Raw genomic sequence first — 27,221 nt, 5'->3', positions numbered from 1 at the left:
TAAGCATAGAGCTGGCACTATTTCCCTGAACCAGCGCATTGCATTCTCTTCAGCCCTGACCATCCTTCCCCAAGATGCTCAGGTGAGACTCGAGCGCCACGCCAAGCGCCCCTCCCGAGGCAGACTCAGTACATCAAAGCAGCGCTCAGAACCAAACCCGCTGTGCCTCAGACCACGCATACCCATCAAGGAAGGTTTAACTGCGGATACAAACATCAGAGGCTAAATTCCTGACAGGGCGAGGGCTGCGCTCGGAACAGCGTGTCCGTGCCCGCCCCAGCGGAGCGATGCCCAGCAAAGCCTCTCCCGGCCGGCCCACGGGGAATGCGCAGCGCCCGCCCGCGGCCCCCGGGGAAAGGCGCGGCAGAGGCCCCTGGAAGCACCGCCGGGCCTGAAGCACCGCAGGAACCACGCCGATCCCAGCCCGCCGCCCGCAGAGCCACCGCCCTCAGCCGCCCCAGGAACGAAGCGGAGTGCAGCGACCAGCGGCCGCACCCTTGCGATGAAGGCCGGTGTCGGGCCCCGGCCCGCCCGGGGCACCGCCGGGACGCGGATGCGAGGGGACCCCGCACCCCCCGAGCACAGAACCCCGCTGCCGCCATTTTGCGGCCCGGCGCGCTGACATGTCGCGCGCCGTGCGTGGCACCGCCCCCCGCGCCTGCGCCCCGCGCCCGCGGCGGCCGAGCCGGGGCAGCTGCTCAGCGCCGCGGCGGCGGCGGAGACAAAGCGCCGGGTAATGAATGGGACGGGCCCGCCCGGCCCTTCCTCTTAACTCCTTCGGGCCCGGCCGGGCGGCGGCACCGGCGACCTCCGGTTTCCCCCGCGGCGGCCGCCCGGGGAGGTGAGTGGCACTGTTCCGCCACCGGGAGGGCGCCGGGCAGGGCGGTACGGCTCTCTGGTCCCGCACCCCCCCTCCCCCTCCCGTGCCCGCCACCGCCGCGTTTGGCCTCGGCGGCCTCGGTGTCTTGCGCGGCTCGGGACCTGCGTCCCGGGCCCGGCGGCGCCTTGTCCCTCCCGGGAACGCCCGCGGGACAGCGCCGCTAGGCCGGGGAGGGGGCGTGTGGCGGCGGGGTAGTGCAGGAAGCCGTGAACCAGGCCCGCGGTGCCGGCTCTATTGTCTGCGGGGCCCCCGCAGGGGGCCCGGACGGCCCGGTGAACGGAGGTCGCTGGTGCCCGGGGGTTCGGTGTCGTCCCGGGCCACCCGGCAGACCCCGCCGCCCCCCGGCCGAGGAGGGGTGTCCGCCGCGGCGCCGGGAGCGCCTCGAACCCCCGGGCTGTGCGCGGGCCGGGCCGGGCCGGGGCGGCGGGACCCGGCGTCGCTGAGCGCCCGCGCCCACCTGGCGGGGCCGCAGGAGCCGGGCCCGGGAGGGAGCGCTGACCATGTGGCCGCTGCCATCCCGACCCAAGATGGCCCGGGCAGCCCCGGCGTGCAGAACCCGTCCCCCTCCTCAGGGTGCGAGCCCGGGACCGGAGACCGCCTCGGGTACGGGCTCCCGACACGGGTGCCGGGACCGGAAAGCCCGGGAATTCCTAAAAAGCCTTTGCCCCCCGAGAAACAGGACACGAGGTGGACGGGCGCCCGCCAGCGCCTTCGGCCGCGGTGTGAGCACCGCGTCTGTGCTTGTGTGTGTGCGGTGAAGTTCCAGCCATCCCTCCTGGGCACAGTCGCTCAATAATGGTGTCTCGGAAAAGTGCAGAATTTAGCTTTCATGTAGTGCTGCTCTCGTTTTCTGCTTGGGGCGTGGTAATTTTTGCTTAAAAATGTCTTTTGCAGAGTCTAGATCTACACTGAGACAGCTGCTGATGTTAGAGAGCTTGTGTTAGAATGCTTACTGGAGTTCTCAGGGTGTCCGATGCACTTAAAGTTGTCTGCTGCATATACAGCCTACTAAAAGTATAAAAACATGTATTATTGTGCTGAAAGGTTGACGAGTCTTGCATTAATGGTGATTCTATTTATCATTGCTAAGTTTAGTAGAGTTAGGCTTTGCAGTGTAGAGACCTTTCTCTATTTTGCTTATGTGTTAGAAGCAGTCCTGTTTCTGGGGGGGGTCCTTAGGGAAATTTCAGTAATTTAGCATGAGCTGTCATGCTACACCTATAATACTAAGCAATTAAAGTATTTCAAGCCCCCATAATATGAATGTACTTTCCAGACTTCCCTTACATGTTGTTGTCTTTATGGCCCCACTATACATGTGTATCTGTGTTGCTTTTCAAGAGCATGAGCACAGCACTTTTCTTCTAAAGGTTATCTCCACCAGTGCAGTGTTTCACTTTAAGAGCAGGCATGCACCCTTGAGAGGACATTAGTGGCTTACATACTGGGGGGAGTGAAGTCTGGAAGACTTTATCAACTATCCCCAAAATACTGTGCTGCTGCTAGGATGCCTGTGTTTGTGCAAATACTGGGCAGGGGCAGTCTCGTTATTATTCACTGTGGAGACTGGTTTTGCAGAGGAAAAAAAAATGTGTTCAAAACAAAATAAATTCTTTTGTGTACTTTAAGAAATTTGGGTGCTGTCCACTAGGTATAAGACCAACAGGCAAGGTACTGACAGTTTTTGTACAGTTGGATGTGTGTCTCCTTTGGTACTTTATGTTGTAGTACATTGCAGCTTTGACAGATGTTGAGGAATTTTTTCCATAGGAGTTCTCTAGAGCAGTCAAAAGTAAGAATTGATTGAGAATAAGTAAAATGAAGTATCTAAACTAAGCATCTCGGATAAAAGTTTTCTAAACATTTGTACTGTTACATAACAATAACTCTTTTACTTCTTGTGGTGTAACACCCCCATCCTTGTGACTACTCTGCCTTCTTGGAAGCTCCTGGTGAGCCCTGACCAAACCAGCTGAGTGGTGAAGTGTCCCTTGACTGTACCAGTTGGGCTGCAGGGCACTCCCTGATCACACCAGGAGCTCTGGCATGATGAAGGTGGGAAACAAAGGATAAGCAATTACCTCTTGTAGCCTTGGTAAACCATTTACCTGGCTGTAGCCCGAGTGGAACGGTACCATTGTTACTGCACTTTGGGGAGAAAAGCTCACTAGTTACTGACTGGATTTATGGTCGGGAAGGAGGGTTACTGATGGCCAAAGTCAGTCATCCTCTGACCCTCTAAACAGCAATCCTAAGTGATGTTGTTTGGGCTTGCCTGGACCAGCACCTCCCAGAGCTCACAAATCCTTAAGTTTGTGGTACTCAAGGACTGTCAGCCCCTCTCCCTCCATCTCCATGTTCCTCAAGATGCAACCATTGCCTGTTGGGAAATGCAAAGGGATTTGACATATTGTAGTGAATTCAAAAAGAATTTTTCATATTAGCCTTTACGTACATATAAATAGGTGTATACACCATTTACCTCTGTGTATGTGAATTGATTGTGGTACCAATGTTAATATTTTGAATCCATAGTTAAGTCATTGTTATAGTTGTTGTGAAAATTATCAAACCACTTTGTAATTGTCAAAGTACTCAAGTATTAAGTGCTGCTAAATCCTTCTGCACCCTTATCTTTCCACCCCATATCCTTTGCAGTCTTACTGCTTTTGTGTAAATCATTCCAAATTGCTTCTTATTTGATCTTCCTTTGCATGCTTTAGTTTGTGTAGTAAGTAGTAGAGTGAACCTTGCCATTGAACTCTGTAAAGTTGCATTTTCACATATCTATATTAAACCCTGCTTTTGCCAGTACCTTTGAGAGTGTTTCTTTAAGCAACCAAACCACTCATTGGTGAGGTCAGTGTAAGGCAAAATTGTAACAGGTACAGCATCCTCATTGATAATGTGAGAGGCAAAGTGTAGAACAGCAGAAGGCTGGACAGGTGATGAGCTTAGAGTAAGGTTTGCTGTCTTTCTGTTACCTTGTCTGCTGCAGCCTCTATCTACTGCTTCCCCTTGCTATGGCTGATTTTGTACTGAGACAGTAAATGTCCAGAGCAAGAAGCTGTGTTTGCAGAACAGCCAGTGTCACAGGTGGTTAGTGCAGAAGGGGTCTTCTTCAATAAGTATTAGCACATCACTAACACTTATAACAGGGCCTTGGAAAATACAGGAGGGCAACAGAGTTTTATATGTTTTTTAAAACTGTCCATCCACTAAAGTAGAATATCCTATCAAATACTTTCAACAACTGGGTATTATAGAAGGAAGTAGCCTTTGAGCCTTCTGGATCTTTCTGTCTGCTTCTCCCTTTTTCTTGGAATTTGTTCTCTTTTTGTTTTTAGACTCCTAAATACATTAACTTCTGAGAGATTTTTTTTTTCCTCTGAGGAAGTTTGAATTAAAGAATGTACATGTTGTATTTCCCAACAGCTTGCTGCATTTTATTGCCATTCACAGTGAAGAATATTTACAGGGGGGGTTTGTAAATCCTGTTTTTTTGCAGCTTGCTTTTAATTTTAAAAGAGTTTAATCTTCAAAGGGAGCATGTTTTGCTGTGTGGTTGCCCCTGTAATGAGCACTTAAAATAATCAGCCATATGTAAATAACATGATGATACATGTGTATTGGCTTAGTTTTATATAGAAAAGAATATTATAGATAGTTTTGTGGGGAATTTTGCACTGTATGGAGCAGAGTGTTTAACTCGTTGTGACTGACATTTTTTCTGAAGCAGGGACGATCTGTATTTTAGTGGTATCAACATAAGTTAATGTAATTTACATAGTGCTACCTGTTGTAGTGTATACTTTCAAAACAGACTTCACAAAGAAAGAGTTCTTATATGACAGATGTGCCTTGTTTTCTGCACATCCTTGACTATTTTATTTTGTATTTGTTACTGGCATCCTCAGTACTGGTCAATTTACAGCTATGGAATTGTTTCATTTCAGCCAGTTAATGAAAAATTTATATGTGGCCTAATGGTAGCTTTCAAATGAAATCTAGAGTTTAAAGCTCTCAGGTCAAGAAGTAAGAAAAACTAAAGCTTTTATCATAATTTTTTGTGCTTTTTGTGTGTTTGTTTGTTTGGTTTGGTTTCAGGGTTTTTTGTTTCTTTGTTTGTTTGCTGAAGCAAAGGAATTCTGTCCCAAATTAGTGTGATATATAGTTTAATCATGGTAGTATTGGTTTAGGTTTGGGGTTGTGGTTTGGTTGTTTGGTTTGTTGTTTTTTTTTGTGATGAGATAGAACTCAATATGATTGGCTGTTAAAGCAACAACAGGGAAATAACTTGGTTTTTAAGGCCTTTCTTTTCATTCCAGGATGATGATTCAGGATACATAGTGATTTTTTTTTTATATTGAACAACATATTGGAAGGTGAAGTATGAGTATTTTCTATAGTCTAAGACTGGTTTTCAGTGGATGTTGACATAAGAAATATTATTATATTACTATAATCTTTATGTAAACTCACAACCTGTGTGCTCTCTTTAGCAATTACTGCGCGGTTGCGTCCCTTCCATCTCTCAGCTCTTTCCCTTCCCCCTTTGTTGTTTAAAGACTTGTAGGGTTGGACAATCCCTTTCTGAGGGTTTAGAAGGTTACTAGTTTTTTTGTTAGAGCTGTGTGAAAGGTTGTTGGACTTTTGGGGTTTTTCCTTTTCTTTTCTTCTAGTTTGCATTCACTGGTGTCCTACAGATACGTTTTTCCTGTGATGTGTTAAAGTAATTTTTTCAGTGGCTGTTCAGAATTTCTGTATATTTAATATAAAAGCCAGTTCTGGGGTTTACTCATTAGCTTGGAAATCAAGGCTGAAAATAGAATTTTTAACAGTTAAACATTTTAGCAATACTTTTTTGCAATTATTTGCAAAATACATGGGACAAGATATTTAATAATGTATTTCTCTCATGTGACAATGATCAAAGAATTTGTGCCTGTTTTACTCCAAATAGGTTAAGTGGCTTTTCAGTAGTTATTCTGCTTACCTGTTGCTGTAATTCTATATGCTGAATCAGTGTCTGCCTCTAAATAATCTGTGATCCAGAAAAAATTACTTTTCCTTTGTTATTCTTCTCACAAAATATAAGCAATCAAGAAAACCCAAACATTAATTTGAATTGAACAAAATGTTTGGCTGGGCTTGAAACTGTAGTCATCTTTAACAAATTAGAGAGGGGGAAAATGGAAGAGTTGAGGGTTTCTGGTATTTTTTGAAGACATCAGGGAGCATAAAGATGCATATTTGTACTTTATTTTGCCTGTAGTCTGATGGCTCTGGCACTTGCAAGGAATGTGGGAGAGCCAGGTTCATTTCCCTGCTTTGCCTGAGGAGCTTAATCCACATCTGAGGAGAGTTCCCTCACTGCTCCGCTGAGCACCGTGCCCCTGGTGGGTCTGTGTCTCCTCGGCTGGCACCTTCCCCTCTGCATACATTATTTAAATGTTGCTGTAATAGGGATAGCTACAGGATCTCAACAGTCAGATTAGCCAGCAGCACAGCTCTGGAGGTGTTCAATTGCTTAAGAGACACTATAAGAGTGTTTTTAAGTAAAAAATGTCAGTAAGAGAAGTGACACCTAGTTCATTTCATAAGGCACACTAAGCCAGTCATCAGGACTGTTTGCCCTCTGAGAGGTGATCTCCTTCCTGAAGAAAAAAAACCCCTAAATGTGGATATATATATGCATGTGTGTGTGTGTATATTTATGTAGTGTTAAACATCTCAGTCTGGTTAAGAAGAGTAATCACTGTAATATCAGAGAGAATGCTTGTAGATTATGGATTTTTTAAGGTGGCAAAATGTTTTCTTGGTTTGTTGGGTTGGGTTTTTTCAGTGTACTGGGGCCTCTGCACTATGGCACTCATGTCTGTACATTGATGAGATCAGTGGGACTGAAGTTGCAAAACTCAGAAAAGGTGTCCTGCAATAGACTGCTTTGGTCTGTTTAGTTGCTAAGTCAAAATACGTGATCTAATATGCTCCACTTGCAATCGCTCCTTTCTCATACGTGGGGAATGATAACCTTGTGTTGATTCTGTGCTATTGCATGTTGATTCATACACGTGGTTGGTGCAGTGTATAAGCAATATGTTTAGCTTAGGAAGAGAAGGTGCAACAAGGTGAATCCTGTAGTGCATGGAACGGTGCCAGCAAGCTCCTTTGAAATCTTGCATGTAATGTAAACTCTGTTTCATTCCGCATAAGCATTAAAAAATGGAGTAGTGCTAAAATAAATACAAAAATTTTACTTTTAAATTTTGTCTTAGCAATCATCTGAGGAGTTTTTATTATGTTTTTAATTTTTATTTTGCTTTGGAGCTCTAGAAGTGATAATGTCTCATTTTTCTTGATAGCTGTGAGCGCTAGAGATTTGAAAAAAGGTGAGAGTCATGTAAGTGCAGCTCCTGGAGCTGTCGCCTAAAGAGAAATTTGAAACATCCCATGAGTCGCCACTGTGACAGTTAATGTGTTTAAAAAATAATAAAAGTAATTACTTTCTTCTTTTCCTTAGATACAATCATCTCATTAAGTTTGAGTAGCAAGTATTTAACCTCAAATGAAGCCGCCTGCCTGCAGTGGAACAGATGTGTAAGTTTGTTTGTTTTTCTCAATAAACTAGTGAGCAGCTTGTTTGTTTTGGGTCTTGTATCATTATTTTTGTTAATTTAAAGGAAGACAATGGAAAAAGGCAATGAATAATTGTATGCCTGTGCAGTGACTTGTATGGAGCTTAATAATTCAGCGGGAGGTTTGTATGAGTGCCTGAGCCTTAAAAATTAAGTTTGGAAGCCTGGATATCTTTAGAGTGGTACAGAAATAGTAACTATTTTATGATTTATGGGGCATCTCTTACTCTGTGGTATCAGCTGGCATATATACATCCTTACCCTGAATTACACCGTTTAAAAAGGGGAGATAACTTAGATGCTGCATTCATGCTGTACTCAAATTACCGGCATCTTAATCAGATTTTATGTCTTCACTGAGCGAGTTAGTTTTAATATTTTCTTCTAGGGATTTCATCTGAAAATACTAAAACATTATATATTCTGTTTGAGCTTCTGAATAAAGATTTTTTGGAAGCCTGAGATACCTGAGTAAGATGCCATAAAGAAAAAATTGTCCTTATGAAGATAAGCATTTGTATGTGGAGTAACAATAAATGTTGTTCTTGTATAGTGTTTCAGAACTTTGTATTCATTTCTTATCCCATCCTCTCTGTGCCCTGAATAAAATAGTTCAATTTTTAAACCATCTGTATTACCGGTTAACATGCATGCAAGCAGGAGATGGACAAAATGTTTAAGATGGAGAAAATGTTGAGCTTGGAAGTCTTGTTGGGGTCATAGAATCAGAATAGGGGGACCTCTAAAGACCACCTAGTCCAACCCCTTGCCATGAGAAGGGACATCTCCAACTAGACCATATCACTCTGAGTCCCATCCAACCTGGCCTTGAGTGTTGCCAGAGATGAGGCATCTACTGCATCTCTGGAAAACCTCTTCCAGCATTTAACCATCCTCATTGTAAAAAATCTGTTCCTTATATCTAGTTTGACTCTACCCTCTTTTCATTTAAAACCATACCTCTTTTCCTGTCATTAAAGACCCTACTAAAGAGTTTCTCCCCATCCTTCTTACAAACTCCTCTTCCTGAAAATCTAGTCGCTGGAGCTTTCTCTTCTGAGCAACCCCAACTTTCACAGCCTTTCCCTCTAAAACTCTGGTCTCTGTAGGAAGAGAAAATTAAAAGTATGATTCAGATTCATTGCTTGAAGGAAACTTTTCTTAGGTGACATATACAGAAGAAGTGGGAGATTTTGTTACATACTGAATCTGCCTGTGGATTGTTCTTCATCAGTCCAAGTAAAAATGAGCTGCTAGTGCTTTCCAAACACAGAGGAGAGCTGAAGAGCAGGAGAGAGTAGTTGTTGTTTGTACCAGCCTCCCAGGCCAGTTTTAGACCACTGTAAAGAAATCTGACAAAAGGGACAATGTTTTTTTTCCAGAATATCCAAAAGTTCACTCTCCATGTAGTTAATGCTGTATTCTAATATACTCATCTCAAGGTCACCGAATGCTTTGCACGGTTTCATTATATGATGTCAAGCACTGTAGTATATTATACTTAAAGTGCCTTTCCATTGTGACTTTCAAGGTTAAATGACTCCCATGAAAATAATCCACCTTAGTACTACCTGTCTAATGAAAATGAGTATCTGCTCTTTGTACCTTCAAGAACTATTTCTTCATTTATAGTCCTATATGAAATAATTGTTGACTGCAAACTCAGTGTTCTGATAGGTCCTTTCTTAATCTCTGATTAAAGCCGCACTTTCTTGACAGTGAGTACCCTAAAAACAGATACTTATCTAGAGCTGCAGTATCCTGAGAACAAAGACTCTGATATTCAGATGTTACCTTTACTGTTAAAATTTTAAATTTTGGTAGGTCAGCAATGTTACCTTTCTAAGTCCTCTAGCATCCACTGTAAGAATTCATCTTTCAGTGCATATGCTATACAGTAATTTTTATGTGCAGTTTAGATCATTGAAGAAAATCTAATTGCTGATTAAAGGGATCTAGTAGTGCTAGATGTGCCCTGGGAGAGAACAAAGCAGTGTGAACACTGCTGCCTGTTTGTCTCGCACCCAACTACTGGCTCCTAGCTCACAACAACTTTTCTTAATATAAGATTTGAGACTGCAAATCCCAGTGCTAAAATGTGGCATAGCTCATGGCAATCATATAATTTTTGTGGTTTTTTTACTCTGTGGTTCCCCTTATTTATTCTTAATCAAAGGTGGAAGCATGATAAGCATGATATGGGAGCGTATGTACAGATGGGAAGAAAAAAAAAAAAAAACAACTGAAAGACAAGAATGTAAAACTCATTTCATGGGAGGTTGTCACTTGCTGTGACTTACACTAAGAGCTGCTGAAACAGTGGGAAGAGTGGGTCAGCTTTCAGGGAGCCAAACAGTGTGCAGATTGTGGTGTCAGCAGCAACCTTGCTTTGGTACTGGGAAACAGGAGAAATTGAGGTTTTGCTCATTTCCTTTTTTAGTGATTTTGAGTTGTCTTCAGTGCTTACTGAACTGTGGGAAGACCATAATCCATTTATGACAGGAAATACAATGATGCTCATAAAGAAGAGGAAGATTCCTCATAGTTTTCTCTAAATGTTTTTATTTCCTTTTTCTATTCCTCAGAAAAGATTAGGTTTATTAAAATAATGATAATAATAGAAATAAAGTGAATGGAAAGGGTTATCCATTTCTTTACCTTTTCTTGTACTAACAGTGTTGTGGATCCTTCTCTGAATAGGACACTCGTGTAGTGTGTAAAACTTTACTTAAAAATCAAGTTGCATTGCATTAATTAAAGTTTATGAACTGCACTGGTTAGAATAAGTATTACAAAAAGCTTTATTCCTAATTTAAAATTTCTTGTCTTTTTTGCTCCTTGAGTAAAACCTTATTCGGTCAAGTTAAGATCTGTCTATGGCAGTAGGATGGTTCTTCAATAAATCATTTTTTTGGGGAGAAGAAGCTATTGGAGCTATTTGTCTCCTTGGGGTGGAGAGTGTACTTCCTGCTAGTGCTCAGTGTGGTGCTGCTGGAAGCAGTGTTGGCTTCCCTTAGCTTGGTTGTCTGAGTCAGTTAAGTCTTTGCAAAATCTCACCTTACCTTGCAGAAGACAAAGAGAATATATCTCTGAAAGAGGTTAAAAGGACAATACCTCTTGTCATGGAGGCTAGGAACAGGCTGGTTGACAAGTGAATACAGAGGTGTGCACACTCATTTCTCCCTCCCTCTCCCCTGTTCCATGAATAGGAAGGTTTGTTTTGAGAGGGAGAGAGATCTGATAATTGGTTTTTTTAAACTGTGATTTCAGGTGAAACTGTCAGATGCTACTGATGAATGTACAGTTTACTTAGAAAATGCAGAATGACAAAAAATACTTGAGAGAGGTATAAGATGTTCTCCCCTATTGTGGGCATGTGCCTTATGCCTGCATGTGATATGGAAGCTTGGTTTTAAAGGTTACCTCTTGTTTTTTGTTACAGTTCTTGTAGTCATTGGCAGGGTGGTGAAACTGAGTGTTTCTGAACTCTTAATTACCTTGGATAGTATTGTGAAAGTTGTTTTCTATTTTATTTAGTAAAGAGATGATCTTTTCCTTACTTCAGAAAAAATCTAGACATGCTTCTTCAGTTTATTACATGAGGAAGAAAGAAGGTACCCTCAGTTGCAAATGATTTTTCAAAGGAATTTTTCTTTTCCATATTAGGTGTCTTCTGACTTGAAATAAAGTTTTGTGACAAAAGAAAGATAAAGGTTAGGTTTAAAAAAATCCCTCTGAAGTTCTGTTCATACTGTTCATACTATTCATACTAATACTGTTCATACTCTTGAAAATATGTTTTTGTGGTTTTGGGTACTATGAATTGCATTTTCTTTCTAACCTTCCTTTAAGTTCACAAGCATTTCAGGATATAAATGTTTTAATACAAGCATTGTATTATGTCATGTTACACATATACAGATATTATTTATATAGATCATGGAAAGCCTCTCAATAGCATTGTTGAAACTTATGTGAGGGCATAGAACTAATTGACATCAATGTGAGCACAGAATTTGGTTGATTGGTAGCTATGAGAAGTTTTTAAAACAGACATCTTCAGACTTTAGCATGAAAATAAATCCTGCTGCATGGTAGTCTTAGCAGTTTAACAGTTCCGAATAGTTCCATTTTGTATATCAGAAAAATTCTAGTTGTAACAAGTTAATGTAAGATATTCTGCAAAGGACTCAGTTTACATTCTGCGAGGTCTTTTTCTACTTTCTACTTACATGGATGTTTTCAGCAAGAGTTGCAAGAAAACAGACTACCCAAAACATGGTGTGTCTCTCCTAACTGCTTTTTTTTTTTTGTTTTTCATCATCCTGCCTATTCAGCTTTTCTCTTCACAAATGCCTTGTTTCTTACTGTAATAATCCTTAAAGTGCTTGGATTTTCACTCTTACTGGATTTAAAGATAGATATTTAACAAGAATAAAACCCACAAAAGTGTATGGTTTTTGTTGTGTTGCAAGCTAGGAAGGTAGAGTAGTCATTACAAAAATCACTTATCCTAATCCTGTCCCTTTTACTTGGTCAGCTTGGGCTGCATGAGAGGAGAAAGAGAAGAGTCTAATGGGCTGAGCAGAGAATTGGTCACTTGGAGAGGAGAGTTGTTAGAGGAGCTTTGCTTTGAATTTTCTGATGCTTTTCTGAAAGCAGGCTGTGCTCTCTAGCAATGTGGAGTAAATCTTTAGTCTTTTGCCTTTCATTCTTTTCTGACTTACTTGTTGTTACTGCTGTTTTGGTTGTGTGCTTTTCCTGTTCTGTGGTAATAATGATGCATCTTTCCTACTCTGTTCTTATTTTTATCTTCTCTATTTTACCCTTGTGCTGTGTTACTGCAACCTTCATTTGTCTCCTGTCAGCCCCAAATTGTACAGCATGTGATACTAAAAGCAGCTTTGATGTCCTGCTCTAAACCAAACAATACATGCTTCAGCTGTGTAAAAAAAAATATTTCTTTTTCCTTAAGAAAAGCAGCTTATTTCTTTTAACATTAAGATTTTCCCCATCATATCAGCATATGATATTTGTCAAAATTATAAAGGATAAAAATATCACAATAAATGTATAATTTGCTGTAACAACATTGAACTGATGAGTAAGGCTTGGGAAAATACTGCTTAAAGTTTTCATGAAACTATTGCTTAAAACATTGGCATTTTAACAAATGAAAGATCTGACATTTGGTAGGTGTGAACAATAGCTCAGAAACATATCCTGCAAGTATTGCATGCCTGATAATGAGAAGTAACACTTCAACACTTGAGACAGTTTGGATCCTAGACAAATGTTGACATGATTTACTTAGTGTGATAGATCTGATTTTTATGAGTAATTTCTTAGTAGAAGCTGGGACAAATTATTAGCATGTGTAGAACCTGGGGGTTTTTTTGTCCTTCATTACAGAGTGCTGCAATGGGAAGTTAGTAAAGGACATGAGAAGGGATATAGCCCCATTTGAGATCTGATGGTATTTTTAGTGCAATAAGGAAAAAAAATAGCAACAATTAAAGGCTTACCAGGTGGTTGTAGGTGTGAATAGTTCTACTAATTCCAGTGATACATAATGTTATGTGTGGTGGTAATGCAACATTCTTCTTAGTTTTCTTACTGAAAGTTTGGAGTAATATTGTTTTGACCAGGGTTATTGTTTTGTTGTTGTAGCTTTACATTTTTATTTTACTTTTAAGATAAATGCTGCTCAAAACCGTGTGGAATGGGGATTTCTGTGCTATGGGCTTTAACATGTTTAAGAGTGTGTTACTTAAGTCCAAGTGGTGGAGGATGATGCTTCAAATAGAAATATGCTTAATACATTGGCAGATAAGTGATGAAGATTGATTTCTGCAGAAACAAGGTTGAGCTTTGGCTCAGTAGCCTGTGTCAGACACCTGCTTTGTTCTTACACATGCTGTGCAGTGAGCCTGCATCACTGAGTCTGATAAAACATTTGAGTACTGAGCTTGTTTACAAAACCCATTGAGCGGAATGGGAGCTTCAAGTTTGTTAAAGAAGCCCTCCTGTGGGGTCACAGGGTGCAGGAAGGACCTCCATGCTTTCCAAACTCCTCCTCAGACAGCAGCCAGGGTGTGGCTGGATCCGGTCTAGCCCCAGACTTTTCAACGGGTTTTGTGTAAAGGATCACAGAGGTGTAATTGAACCGTATGCAACTTTGTCCTGCAGGATTAAGGATGGCAAACCATATATATTTGTATAAATATATATGATGTATTATGCTAATGATTAGATATAAATAATTTACAGAATTATTTCCTACACAGTGCAGGAACTGTAACAACTATTATAGTGCACTATGAGGCAGCTGTACTGAAGCAGCTGTAGCAAAGCTGGCAAAACGATTAAGTAGATTGATGTTACTCACCCATAACAATGACCTTGGGCAAGTCTCTTTAGCTCAGCCTCAAGGAGTAAGAGGAGTAACCTCGAGGGATATTACCTGTTTAGGGGAAGAATCTCCATACATACACTCCAAGAAGGCTTATGTCAGAAAACCCTGCATTAAAAATTGGGACTGTACTTTTATATTATACAGTGACTGATGATGGTAAGATGTCAGGTCAGAAGTCTCCATCTGTGTCAGCTCAGCAGCTTTGGACAAGTTATCAGTAGTATCACTTGTTTGTTCGTTTATCCAGGAACAGATCTACCACACCTTCATCTCACTATCAGGATGTTTAGCTTTGGGACTGATGAGTCAGGCTGGTCTCAGCGTTATTCAACACCAAAAGCAGCATGGTGCTCCCTTCTTCATTTACCACTTGTAGGTTTGCAAAAGACATTGTTCCAGTTGGTTCAGAGCATTCCAAGCAGAGCATCCTGCTACAGCACTAAACAGGGATACCAGAACTGTCAGCTCGATGTAAATAATATACATGGTAGCTTGAACATCCTTATTTCTATCACACTTTAATTAATATGAAATGTATAATATTGTGTAATAGTAATGTACCATATTTTAAAAGCATCTCAATTATTTTAAGAAGTTTTATGATTGAAGATATGTGAGTGTAAGGACTGAATAAAGAACTGGATCTTTTAAATAAATATTGTTTTAAAAAAATATATCTTCGTTTCCACTTTTTCTCCGTTCCAAAGTATTTTTTTTAATTATGTTAATTTGGAAATCATATTGTTTGTCTTCAGTTTTACCATTGTCATGATTTATTTTCAACCTTTTACACATTGGAGTATGAGCCAGTGTAGTTTTACGCAGGCAGAGCTGGCATGCACACTGTGTTGCAAGATGATATAGAGTTTGAGTTGTGATACTGGTACAAAGCTGGATCTTTTAGTTTTGAATCTTTTCTGAGGTTTCAGGGACTATTTGAAAATTATTAGTAAACAGCATCCCATTGACTTCCCATGTTTACAGCAACAAGAGAAGAAAACAGCTGTACAAATAAAAACATCTTTCAAGAGTAAGAAGGTAATTTGAGGAGTTTGAGTTCATCCAGTGTTTTCTGTATGCTGGTTTCATTTTAACTCAACGCTGTCCATTTAACAATAGTCAAATGACTAAAATTTTCGCTTCTGAGCTGCTACCTTCCTGAGGTATTATTAATTTAGAGATGGTGGGGAAAATAGAAAATGTAGAGAAGAGTCCACTAAACCAGAAAAGTATAACTTGGCCCTAGAAGATTTGTTTTACTGCTTAAAATCATTTGTGTTCACCATAAAATTATTTGATGTTTTGTGGGGCAAGAGGCAAGGAAGAGGGGAATGTTTAGATTTAGTGTCTGTTTTTATCTTTTTAGTCTCTGCTTCAGCTAAATTCCTCCATTTGTAATTAGAGTTGAGTACTCAGAGTGTAATGGTGACTGTTATATACCTTGTTATACACCTTGTTATACTGTTATACGCCTTGTTTTTTTCTCTGCCTGCAATGACTGATTTAGGCCCCAGCTTACACCAAGCCCTGAGTTTTCCAGTAACATGAAGGGACATGAGTGATCTTTATACCTCAGCAAATCAGAGGTCTCTGAGTCGTGTCCTGACAAGTGGCATGAGTGCACGGGGGAGCTCACAGAAGACTGTTCATGTCAACAAGGAGCAGTGTTCAATTATGGTGGTGCTGTTTCCACACTTCATTCCTTTGAGTCCAGATAGAGCATTTGGGGTTGTGGATGCGAGAGGTTGTTTTACAAGTTAGAGAGAAAACCTTTGTAAAACCACAACAGTTACTGGTTTTCATAAGATCTGCCTTTCAGGTGACTTAAAAGTAATGCTTTTCTCTTCCATCAGTTCTCTACAAATCATGCTTCCCATGAAGTCCAGAATGACTTGTGTCTTCTATTAAGCCTGGCTTTCTGTACTTTATTCAAGATTAAACTGTTGCATACCTCTAGTTCATGCTTGTACATCTGTGCCAATTCCTGTGAGCTTCTGTGAGCCTTGAGACTAGGACCCACCTTGTTTCAGTGTGACTGACATGCCAGTTTTGCATTTCTAATTCTGCATTTTTAATGATCAGTATCTTGCAAATCTCTCTAGTTTCATACAGGTGAGCTAGTACTGATGTTTTATCATAGGAAATTTCTATAGATAAAATGCACTGGTTTTAGTTTTCCTTCTTCAAGGGACTTAAAACTTTGAAAAGCAGTAAGGTTCATCTGGACTATAAATTTATACGAATATATTCTGCTGATTTGTTTATGATTTTGGATGTGTATTCTCTGGATTCTTGAAGGGTTTTTTTGTGTGTGTGTTTCTGTTTTGTTTGATTATTTTGCTTTAGCAAATATTCCTTTATTAGCAAAGCACCTGCCATTGCACTTAAAGCAAATAATTTCTTAAAGTATGTATTTCTTATTGCTTGCTCTGAGGTATTTCTAATGATGCTTGTACATTTCCAAAAATAAACAAGATTAATGCTATTATAAAACTGACATCCATTTGTGCAAATTGCTGTTAATGAGTTTTTTGTAGGTCTTATGCCCAAAATCTGTCACTACTTTTGATTTTTTTTTCAAACTAGTAAATGCTTTTAGTTTCACTGTCTTCACATTTCACATCTTTTTTGAAAAAAACTGTCCTTGCATTTTGCAAGTGTGTCTTTGTATTTACACTACATGCTCTTCAATAATAATGTAATTTTTTTTTGTTTTAAACAATTTTTTCTAGACCATTATTTCCATCAGGATTCTGTGATATAATCAAGTTCATGATTATTGCCTGACTATTCAATCTAAAATGGTTTGAAACTTACAGGCCACTCTCTGCTTCACAAAAAATAATCAGCTTATGGTTTGGTGTTCTTGCATACTTTTCATACTTCTCCGTGTGTTAATGTATGTCTCTGCAATTCTGAAACAGTGTTTCACTTTTTGCCTCCTTCCTTCAGCACTGATTTATTCTGGTCATGGCAGTTTGTTGTGGCACTTGGGATCAGTCACGTTCTCCAGACACTTCTTGTCAACCACTGCACACTTTCAGTAATCCCATTTTGAATGGAAAATCCTATAAAATGTGGTGTAGGCTTCTTACCGCAGCAAACTACTGCTCAGGAGCTAATAGTCCAGTGTAGTGCATTTGAGTAGATAGTTGTTCTTTAGTTGTGTTTATTTTCTTTGAAGATTGTTTTGTTGCAGAGTGTCTCTGTATCTCATTGTGAAAGCATAAATCACTTTGAGCTAACTGCCTATAGCTTTTTGTACCCTTGAAAACATTTTCCTTCTTGAATATTCTGTTTGTTTAGCAGCAGTCCTTAATTTTGAGTAGCTTGGGTCCGAGTGTAAATAAGCTATGTAAACGTGGTCATAGTCAAATTCGTACTTCCTTCTAGGCAACTATACAATTTTAAAACATCCTTTTTTGTTCCTTATTAAAAGAGACTGACTCTTGAATAGAGTTGGTATGGGAGGAGAAGATGAAAAACATCCTTATGTTTCTGACCCTTAGTATTCTGGGGACTGTATTCTAAAGAATCTTTCAGTTGGACATGCAAGGGTGTTTGAAGGGAAGGAGCTTTACTGAATTTTACATGATGTAACACCGTAACAGAATCACAGAATGATGGGGTTGGAAGGCACCTCTGGAGGTAATCTACTCCAACTTCCCTGCTAAAGGAGGTTCACCTGGAGCAGGTTGGACAAGATCTTTGTCCAGTCTGGTTTTGAATATCTCCAAAGGAGCCTCCAAAACCTCTCTGGGCAGCCACTTCCAATGCTCTGTCACTGTCAAAAGAAAAGTTTTTCATTGTTTTCAGATGGTCCCTCCTGTGTTTCAGGTTGATTCTAGTTAGGTTTCCTCTAACCAGACTGCTCTGCTGATTGCAGCCCTCTGAGCTCTGCCATTTGGCCAGTTCTCAAAGCAAAAAAAAAAATAATTCTTAGATGTTTGAAAGAAAATGGAAAAAAAATACATTCAGAATTTTCTAAGGGGCATTCAGCTTTGGGGATTTCCCAGGAAGTGATTGTCTCCTCTAATCTCAGCTATTTCTGCTCATTTCTAGAAGGCAGCAACAAGGTCGAGAAAAAGAAATACTATGTAGCCAGAGACCAATAACAGCCATAGAGTAGAGAATAGACAAGATATAAATATTTTTTTCTTGTCTTACATTGTCATAAGTACACTAAAATAGTGTAACTGACCACCATCTGTAAGTGCTTTTTAACACTGCTAATAGCATAACTCTGTTAACAGCCTGCAGGCATTTTCACAGCTAAGCATATATATGGAAATAACATGTAGCTGCAAAGGGAGACCTAGGTTTAATTGGTCAAAGGAGGACAAAAACCATGTGAATCAACAATTCAAGCAGTAAAAATTGCAATCAGAAACCAAGGATACAGAATAATCAGGAAAGATTTCTGGTGGACCAAGAACAATTTTTTTGTCCTAAAGAAATGAAGATAATAGGGTCAGGAGCAGATGAGATTGCTTCCCACATTTTTTGGTGGAGGAGAGTATGACTATTAAAAAGACAGTGACAGCAGGGAGACATACAGAAGAAAGAAGTCTATCACCGTGGTTCCTGCTTCAGAGTCCCAACAGCTCCCTCACCTCTTTACCTCTGCCTCAGTACCTAAGACTGTCAAGGACCACAGCCATCAGTATTTAACTGCATGGCATCAGCTCAGTGGTATTGTGTACTCAAAGCTAATTTAGGATAAGGTGATTAGGGCCTAAGTGTTTGAATATGTAGTGATAATGGCTGATAATGATTAAGAACTTAACCACCGGCAATGTGTTGTTAATGAATGTCAATCTAGTTAAGCTTGGTTATAAAGTTTGCAACTGGTGTTATTTATCAGGTTTTCAAATCTTCCCATCACAGCTACTTTAAGCTTCGCTGTGTTAAGCAGTAACTGCTTATCAGGACAGGGACAGTTAAATCGTTTCTGCAGATTTTTCTGTTTAAAGCCTAGAATTGGATTTTCGTTGTTAAGAAATTACAGGAATCACAGGATAAAGATGTGATTACCTGCTTTGAGTCAAAGAAATTGCACACAGCTTCATTAGAACCCAATGCCAGTGGATATATACTTTTATTTTGTGTGTATCTAGCTAGGAATCTGTCATGTCCTTATTGTAACTTGGCACTCCATGCATAATTTATGCTCTGTAAGCTCTGCATCAAGCCACTTGCTTGAGAGCCTTTCTATTCTGTGATCTTAAGTCACAACATCTTATTATATTTTCTTGCTTTTCCTGTTTGCAGTACAAGCTCCAAATTCACAGATTAGATCAAAGTAAAGATGAAACAAAAAAATCCTCTTGAATTGATTGCTGTTTTAAAAAGTTGACTGTTACACTCTGTCTCTTGTCCCAGTTCCACATACGTCCCATATCATCAGTATGTGTGTGATCACTAGTTTCTGTTTCATTCAATTTTATGTTGAGTCATGTAAATTTAGTCTGGCTGCCAGAATTGTTCTCTGATGTGATTTCACAAGCCAAGGGAATTTCTTTTAGAAATCTAAGGTTTTTCTTCAAGTCTTTCCCTTCATTATTTTTCATGCTCAACCTTCATATCTTTTGGTACTGTGAGCAGATTTTTTTTTTTCCCTGAGAATAAGAAAGAAAGGCACAAGTACTAAAACTCGCACAGAAAGAAAAGCAGAATTGCTCCCTACCTGTTAGCGTGTTCTGACTGCTTCATCTCCCTTCTCTTAAAACAGCTGCAGTAAGACCATTGCCCCCCCTTTTCCCTGCCCCTTCCCTTGCACTGGAAAAAAAAAGGAAGTTATCACAATGATAGGCTTTCCATACATGAGAAATCCACAGAAAGTGAATGTTTCTAGTTTCTCTTGCTAACAAACTTCAGAGAAAAATTAGTTAAAATAGGTTACAAAGCTAATATGACATTGATCTTGATTCAAAGGGGAAATGCCAGTGTGAAAAACAGCCTTTTTAATGTGTTTTGTGGCTGTGGCTCATTTTACCTTTGCTGAAATCATAGAATATGCTGATTTGGAAGGGACCCATGAGGATTATCAAGTCCAACTCCTAGCCCTACACAAGACACTCCAAGAATCACCCCCATTCTGCCTGTGTTGTAGGAACATATAAAAGTTGTGGAAAATGTTTAAAATAATTTAAAATTCTGTTTTGGCTTCAGCTGTGGAGACAGAGTTCCATAAAATTTAGTTTGCAAAAATTGCAGTGCATAGTGAAGCATCACCAATGTGATGGCCAGAAATGTTTGTTATCTTGAATGAAGGCATCAATAGCTGCATTAATGACACAGAAGAATAAATGAGAAAGGGTTTGGCAAAATTTAAAATTCTAACATAGTTCGGTGGAAAAAAAAGTGACTGATAAATGCAGACAGCTTCTTCATATTTGTGAGGGACTACTCTGTTCCAGTTTTTGAGGCTACTGTTGCCCTTTTGTAGGCAACTTCATATGCAACGTCAAAAACCTGCTCTTTGTACTAGAATTGGTAGTGAATAATCTTAACTCACAACTGAAATTAGCTGTCTTGTTGTAAAGGGGCTTTCTAGTGCAACCTTTGGGCATGTGAGGGACTTGAGCTGGCAGTGCTGCACTAGGCCCCAGCATATGCAGCTCTGTGTGTCTTTGCTTCTGAGTGATGTTGCTACACTTTTGGAAGACCTCTGTCTGTATGGCATTTATACAGCTCCGTTGTCCTAAATTAAACTTTTTAGTTTTTAATCAGGAAACTTTAAAAGTAGCTTGTTTCTATAGCATATTGTTGTCTGACAGTGTTATGGCATGAACACAAATGTGTGACTGTGGTCAGAAGCAGAATGATTAGTGTGACAATGCTGAACAACCTTACAGAAGTTACTTGTTTTCTTTTTAAAGACTGCTGTCAGTAATGGTGGGCTCACATGTTCAGGACTGTGTTACAACATTTGGTTTTAAGGACATATTTCTGTGTTAACATAATTAAATGCCTGCTTGTGTTCATATATATCAGTAGATATAGACACCTATGCAGTATTTGGGTTTAGATATGTGTGTGTGTGTGTAGTTTGGTATATGTGTGCGTGCAGTGGTTGAATGATGATGTAGGATAGGCACAGGTATGTGTGAGCAAATATGAAAGTGATGCTTGGACTCTTTTTGTCAAAGGTGAACCAAAGCTGCATATGTAGACACATATTTTCCCACAATAAATGTATCGAATAAATGTTGGGATTTTTCCTTTTATTTTCAATAGTACATTGAATTGTTTTTATCTCAAAAGAGAAAAAAAATCAAAACATGCAGAATACCTAGTGCCTGCTTTAATGTCACTTTTACTGTAGTTCTTTAATGTGCCTTAGTCAACTTTGTCTTCTGTTTTTTGGTTTTTTTTTTGTAGATGGTGTAAAAGAATCTCAGTTGCCCAATCAAGATGAACAGAATGGCTTTCTTCAACAAGAAAATGGAACATCCATTTTTAGGATTATATCTACAACATGAAGCATTTAGCAGTAGCTGTCTTTGAGAACATTCATCTATGACCTGAAATGTCCTGATCCTGGGAAAAAAAATGGGATTCCATTAATTAAGTCTATAATTTTTAAATGCATTTTCATCACTAATTATATTTGCTTATGCACAACACGGAATTCATAAACCAGAGATTATTTTAACATATGCACACATTTTGTTTTACATTCAGTATACAAGATACATAATTTTAATCAAATTTTAAATAATCTTTTAAATTATCTATATTTATTAATAAATGAAGTCTTGGCAAGAATTTGTCATCCATGGACATGAGTAAAGCAGATTTCCCCGGAATGGATGATACTTTTGTATTGGGTAAAATCAATAACTTGAAAGTAGAGCAAGAAGACAACAGCATTAACTGTACTCTTGAAAGAACGGATATAAAGACAGAACAAGATGATTTCAAACATGCAGACAGTAGTGATGAACAGGAAGACAAAGAAAAGAACTTCATTACAAACAACTCTGGCAAATATTTGTCTACAGAAAATGAAGATGATTATGGATCTCTTTTTTCTCAGTATAGTAATACGCTGTATGATGTAGCAATGGAAGCTGTGACACAAAGCCTCCTTTCTAGCAGAAACATAAGCTCCAGAAAAAAGTCACCTGCTTGGAACCATTTTTTTATATCTCCTAGAGATAGCACTAAAGCAATATGTATGTACTGTATGAAAGAATTTAGCAGGGGTAAAAATGAAAAGGACCTGAGTACAAGTTGTCTCATGAGACACGTGAGGAGAGCACATCCCACTGTACTAATTCAAGAAAATGGAACTATGCCAGGTATATCTTCCTTTTCTTCATCTACATTATTGCTGCCACCTCAGTCTGCAGATGTTGGAGATCTCAGTTCCATGTTATCCCCCATAAAACTGGTCAAGAAAATGGCTTCTAAAATACCATCTCCAGATCGAATAATTGAGGAATCTGTTTCTATTGTTTCTTCTGAAGAAATATCAGACCTCTCAGTCTCTGAAAAGTGCAGCAAAGAAGAAGCCATGGTTGGTTCATCTCCACAGCAAGCCAACAACCAATATGATGACACTGTTGAGAATGTAGCAGAAAAAACAGTTGTAATTCCAAAGAGTGCATCAGGTTCTAGAAGGAGATCCGCTGTCTGGAAACACTTCTATTTGTCACCTCTAGATAATTCTAAAGCTGTTTGCATCCACTGCATGAATGAATTCAGTAGAGGAAAAAATGGAAAAGACCTAGGAACAAGTTGTTTAATAAGACACATGTGGAGAGCCCATCGTTCCATTGTCCTGCAAGAGAATGGAGGTGGTACCAGCATACCACCTCTCTACACTGCACCTCCTACTCTCTTGCCTTCTTTACTACCATCAGACAGTGATCTGAATTCTATGTCATCCTCTCCTGGAAAACTAATGAAAGAACCAACTTCTGTTTCCTCTTCTCCAGACAGAATCTCCGAGGAGATCCATACTAATCTCACTTCTGGAGATACTCTAGTGGAAGACTCAATGCTGTCATCTTCTGATGATATAGGGGAAGTCTCCTTTGTTTCATCTCCTGAAAAACAGTGTGAGGGATTAGGTCCACTAATATTTGAACCTACTGCTGTGTTTCAGCAAAATAAAAGGATTATGAAAAGGCTTAAGTCAGAAGTCTGGCACCACTTTTCACTCTCACCTGCAGACAGTCTAAAAGCAGTATGTAGATACTGCAGTTGTATGATAAGTCGTGGTAAGAAAGGAGATGTGGGCACAAGCTGCTTAATGAGACACCTATATAGACGCCATCCTGATGTAATTGGAAACCAAAAGAGCTTTCTCGATGTGAGTTTGGCAAATTCACCTTATGCCACTTTGGCTTCTGCAGAATGTTCATCCTCAAAGTTGACTGACTTGCCTACAATGGTTACACATGATAATCAAATTATATTTCCTGTTAATAGTAAGAAGACCTCAAAACTGTGGAATCACTTTTCAATTTGTTCTGCAGATTCAACAAAAGTAATATGTACACACTGTGGACGTATAATAAGTAGGGGGAAAAAGCCAACAAACCTAGGCACGAGTTGCCTTCTAAGACATTTGCAGCGGTTCCATAACAATGTATTGAAAACTGATGTCCCAGAGCCAGAGTTATCCTCATCTACGGAAAATCGCATGCCACTCCGCACAGAATTACTAGGATCTTCAAATTTTGACGAAACCAATGAAAAGTTTTGTGACTCTCATCCAGTTGCCAAAAAAATCACAAGTCTTGTAGCTGAAATGATTGCACTTGACCTTCAGCCATATTCTTTTGTAGACAACATTGGCTTTAACAGGCTGCTTGAATATTTGCAACCTCAGTATTCTTTACCTTCTCCATCTTATTTTTCTAGGACAGCAATTCCAGATATGTATGATAACGTAAAACAAATAATTATTTCACATCTTAAAGAAGCTGAAAGTGGAGTGATCCATTTTACATCTGGAATATGGATGAGCAACCAAACACGAGAATATCTAACCCTGACTGCTCACTGGGTAACATTTGAGTCTTCATTTCGACCACAGTGTGAGGATTACCATTGTTCAGCACTATTAAATGTATCACAGATCGACTGTGACTACAATGGAATCAGTATTCAAAAGCAGCTAGAATACTGGTGGGAAACATGGATTACTTCAATTGGACTTCAGATTGGGATTACTGTTACTGATAATCAGAGTATAGAGAAAACTTTAAATGAAGGTGATCACTCAAGTGTACAATGTTTTAGTCACACTGTTAATGTAATTGTAAATGAGGCTATTAAAAGCCAGAGAATGGTTCAGAATTTGCTTAGTATTGCAAGGAAGATCTGTGAACGCGTCCATCGGTCAGCAAAAGCAAAAGAGAAGTTAGCTGAGCTGCAAAAAGAGTATGAGTTGCCTCAGCATCAGCTAATACAAGATGTTCCATCCAAGTGGAATACATCATTCCATATGCTTGAACGCCTTATTGAACAGAAAAGAGCAATTGATGAAATGTCAATAGAGTGCAGCTTCCGGGAGCTGATTAGTTGTGATCAGTGGGAAGTTATGCAGTCAGTGTGTCACGCTCTCAAACCTTTCGAAGCTGCAAGTAGGGAGATGAGTACACACATGTCGACTCTAAGCCAAGTGATTCCAATGATTCATATACTTAACAGGAAAATAGAAATGCTTTTTGAGGAAACTATGGGCATAGATACTATGCTGAAATCTTTGAAAGAAGCTATGGTGAGCAGATTGTCCTCCACGCTTCATGATCCAAGGTACATTTTTGCTACACTTCTGGATCCCCGGTATAAAACATCGTTATTTACAGAAGAGGAGGCTGAACAATATAAACAAGACTTAATCAGGGAGCTGGAAATAATGAGTTCTACCTCAGATGATGATAAACCTGTTTCCAATGGATGTGATATAGGTTCACCATCTACAAACTCTTATGGGGAAGATAATCTCTGGTCACTCATGGGTGACATGAAGAAAACAAAAGACCTGAAAGAGAGAGCAAAGTTACCAGAGGAAATGGTGCTTTCTTATTTGGAGGAAGAAGTGCTTGAGCATAACTGTGATCCTCTAACTTACTGGAACTTTAAAAAGTCATCTTGGCCAGTACTGTCAAAATTGGCTGTCAGGTTCTTGGGTTGTCCACCAAGCATTGTTCCTTCAGAGAGATTGTTCAATACATCCAATGAAAGCAACAACTTTAGTCAGTCAAGGTTAATGATTGAACACTTTGAAAAGCTTATCTTTTTGAAAGTGAATCTTCCTTTAATATACTTCCAGTATTGAAACTAATGAACAAACTGCTAGACTAAATCTGTTGTTGCTCACTGGATATTAATATCTATAACTTGGATTTTTAAATTGCTCCAGTAGGGGCCATGTATGACATCTAATCAGTGACTATAATTCCAAATTTTAGATTCATTTTTTTTCAGCTTTCAATATGTCTACATGTGCCTTATTCATAGTACTTCAGGCCAGATATTGTATATATGTTTTTTAAAAGTTCACACTAGAGATAGCCTGTCTCGTCAAATTATACAAAATTATGTAGGTTTTAATCCATAATTGTAAATGAACTTTAAAAAGCTCAGTCATTTGTTTTAATAGAATGACAAAAAAAAAAGAAAAAAAAAGATGTAAACAGTTCTATTCTGTAGTTTTTTATTCAATTATTATGTAAAAACCATAAACCAGGTACTGTATTTTAGTTGAACATTGCTTTAATTGCAAGAAAACAGGTTTTGTAGTTGTCAAAAGAAAGCTGTACGTGAAAGATGGGGTTCAAGCTGTCTTTTTATCATATGATGTTTTTAACTGCAAGCCCTAAAGTACTTAAAGGATTAAGAAGAGTTATTGAGGAAGATGTGTTTACAGGAGACTGTTGACTTAATATCTGAAAATAAATCTTAAATTTAACATGAGATGGAACGTCACTTATACAGCAATCGGTAGTAAAACTTCCTATTCTGGGTTCTCCTGTTCAGGCTTTACATTTTAAGTGAATTACAGAAATATTCTGGGTATTTATAAAAGGTCTTTGGAAGTTCTCTCAAAGTTTGTGAATTAATGCTTGTTATTTAATGCTGTATACAAAAAAGGCAAGAAACTTACCAGGAAGACTCTAAATGTCATTCTGAAGCCTTTTCTAATCTTTAGTGCATCAAAACTATAAGGTCCCTATTGTAAAAATTGAGCCCTTACTCCTAATGTAATTTCAGTTGTGTAGAACAGCCTTTCTTAAAGCTCCTAGTACAGAAATAACTGATCTTCTGGTTTTCAGTAATAGCCTTATGGATATGGTGCACTGCTTAGAACTATATGTAGTAGGGTTGATTCCTGACTGTTGGTGTCCATCAGGCAAGTGGGATATAAAGCCCTTAAAGCTTCAAATAAGGTGGAAAAAATAGCCAGCATTTTAATTTGAAAGGAACATTCTCCTTAGTTTTTCTCTAGAAAGACTTATCTTTTAATTTCAGTTTTCATTGAATACATTTTTGGGAAACAAGTCATCATTTGCCTATGACCTTTTAGAAAAGTTGTAGCTTTGTTAAAATACTCTACCTATGCCTAATCTAATTTTGCATTTACTATGTTTTAGTGTATTTATAAATGGTGAACTCAGTTTCTGAAATTAAACATTTTATTTGCAATTTTCCAGTGGTAGTCAACACTGCCTTTTATTTTCAGATGGATTTAAGACAACCATTGACTAAAAATTAATTCAAACAATTGTAATCATAAATATACCACAGAACAAGCTATTTGAAAAGACAGGTTTTCCATTCAGCTCTTTGGACTTGAGCCTGGATTCTGCTTCTTTTCATTTTCCAAAACTGTTTTAACTTCAGGAACATTGGTTCAATTACTTCCCAAGTGGCTCTGGTTTCCATGTGTTGTTTCTCTAAACATTTTACAGTTTCAGGTATTTCAAGTGTTATTCCATCATGTTATATTTATATCTATACAATTTAAGTAAATGACTATGTAGTGCACTTGGGAAAGACTAATACTGCTTTTTTCCCTGCAGTATTTTAAAAGATAATGTTTACTTCTATCAACAGCCAGCATCTCTTTGTTCTTCTAGAGTTAAATGAGAACAGCACACATTTTTCCTGCAGTAATAAAACAATTTGGTCTAGTTTATATGTAGCTAGAAGTAGGTGAGTTTGAAGCAGCATATTGGGAAACATGTTTAAATGGTTACTGGTTAATTATTATCTCAGTTTTTTCCTCCTACATTTTAACTGTGAATATGACCTTGACCCGTGTAGA

At 39.2% G+C, this 27,221-nt stretch overlaps 1 protein-coding gene across 1 annotated transcript; it reads left to right on the top strand.

Moving 5' to 3' along the window:
- The first annotated feature begins 708 nt into the window (after nt 1–708).
- On the top strand, nt 709–26,875 carry ZBED4 (zinc finger BED-type containing 4). The gene is made up of 3 exons (XM_058805043.1): nt 709–841; nt 7,404–7,480; nt 21,317–26,875. Exon 3 carries the CDS (start codon nt 21,714–21,716, stop codon nt 25,230–25,232), a length of 3,519 nt encoding a protein of 1,172 aa, XP_058661026.1. The 5' UTR covers nt 709–841; nt 7,404–7,480; nt 21,317–21,713; the 3' UTR covers nt 25,233–26,875.
- The last annotated feature ends 346 nt before the right edge of the window (nt 26,876–27,221 follow it).

The sequence above is a fragment of the Ammospiza caudacuta genome, chromosome 5, assembly GCF_027887145.1.
Source record: "Ammospiza caudacuta isolate bAmmCau1 chromosome 5, bAmmCau1.pri, whole genome shotgun sequence".
NCBI classification, from domain to species: Eukaryota; Metazoa; Chordata; class Aves; order Passeriformes; family Passerellidae; genus Ammospiza; species Ammospiza caudacuta.
The sequence above is the reverse complement of the archived record's forward strand: the minus strand, read 5'-3'. Positions and strand labels throughout refer to the sequence as shown.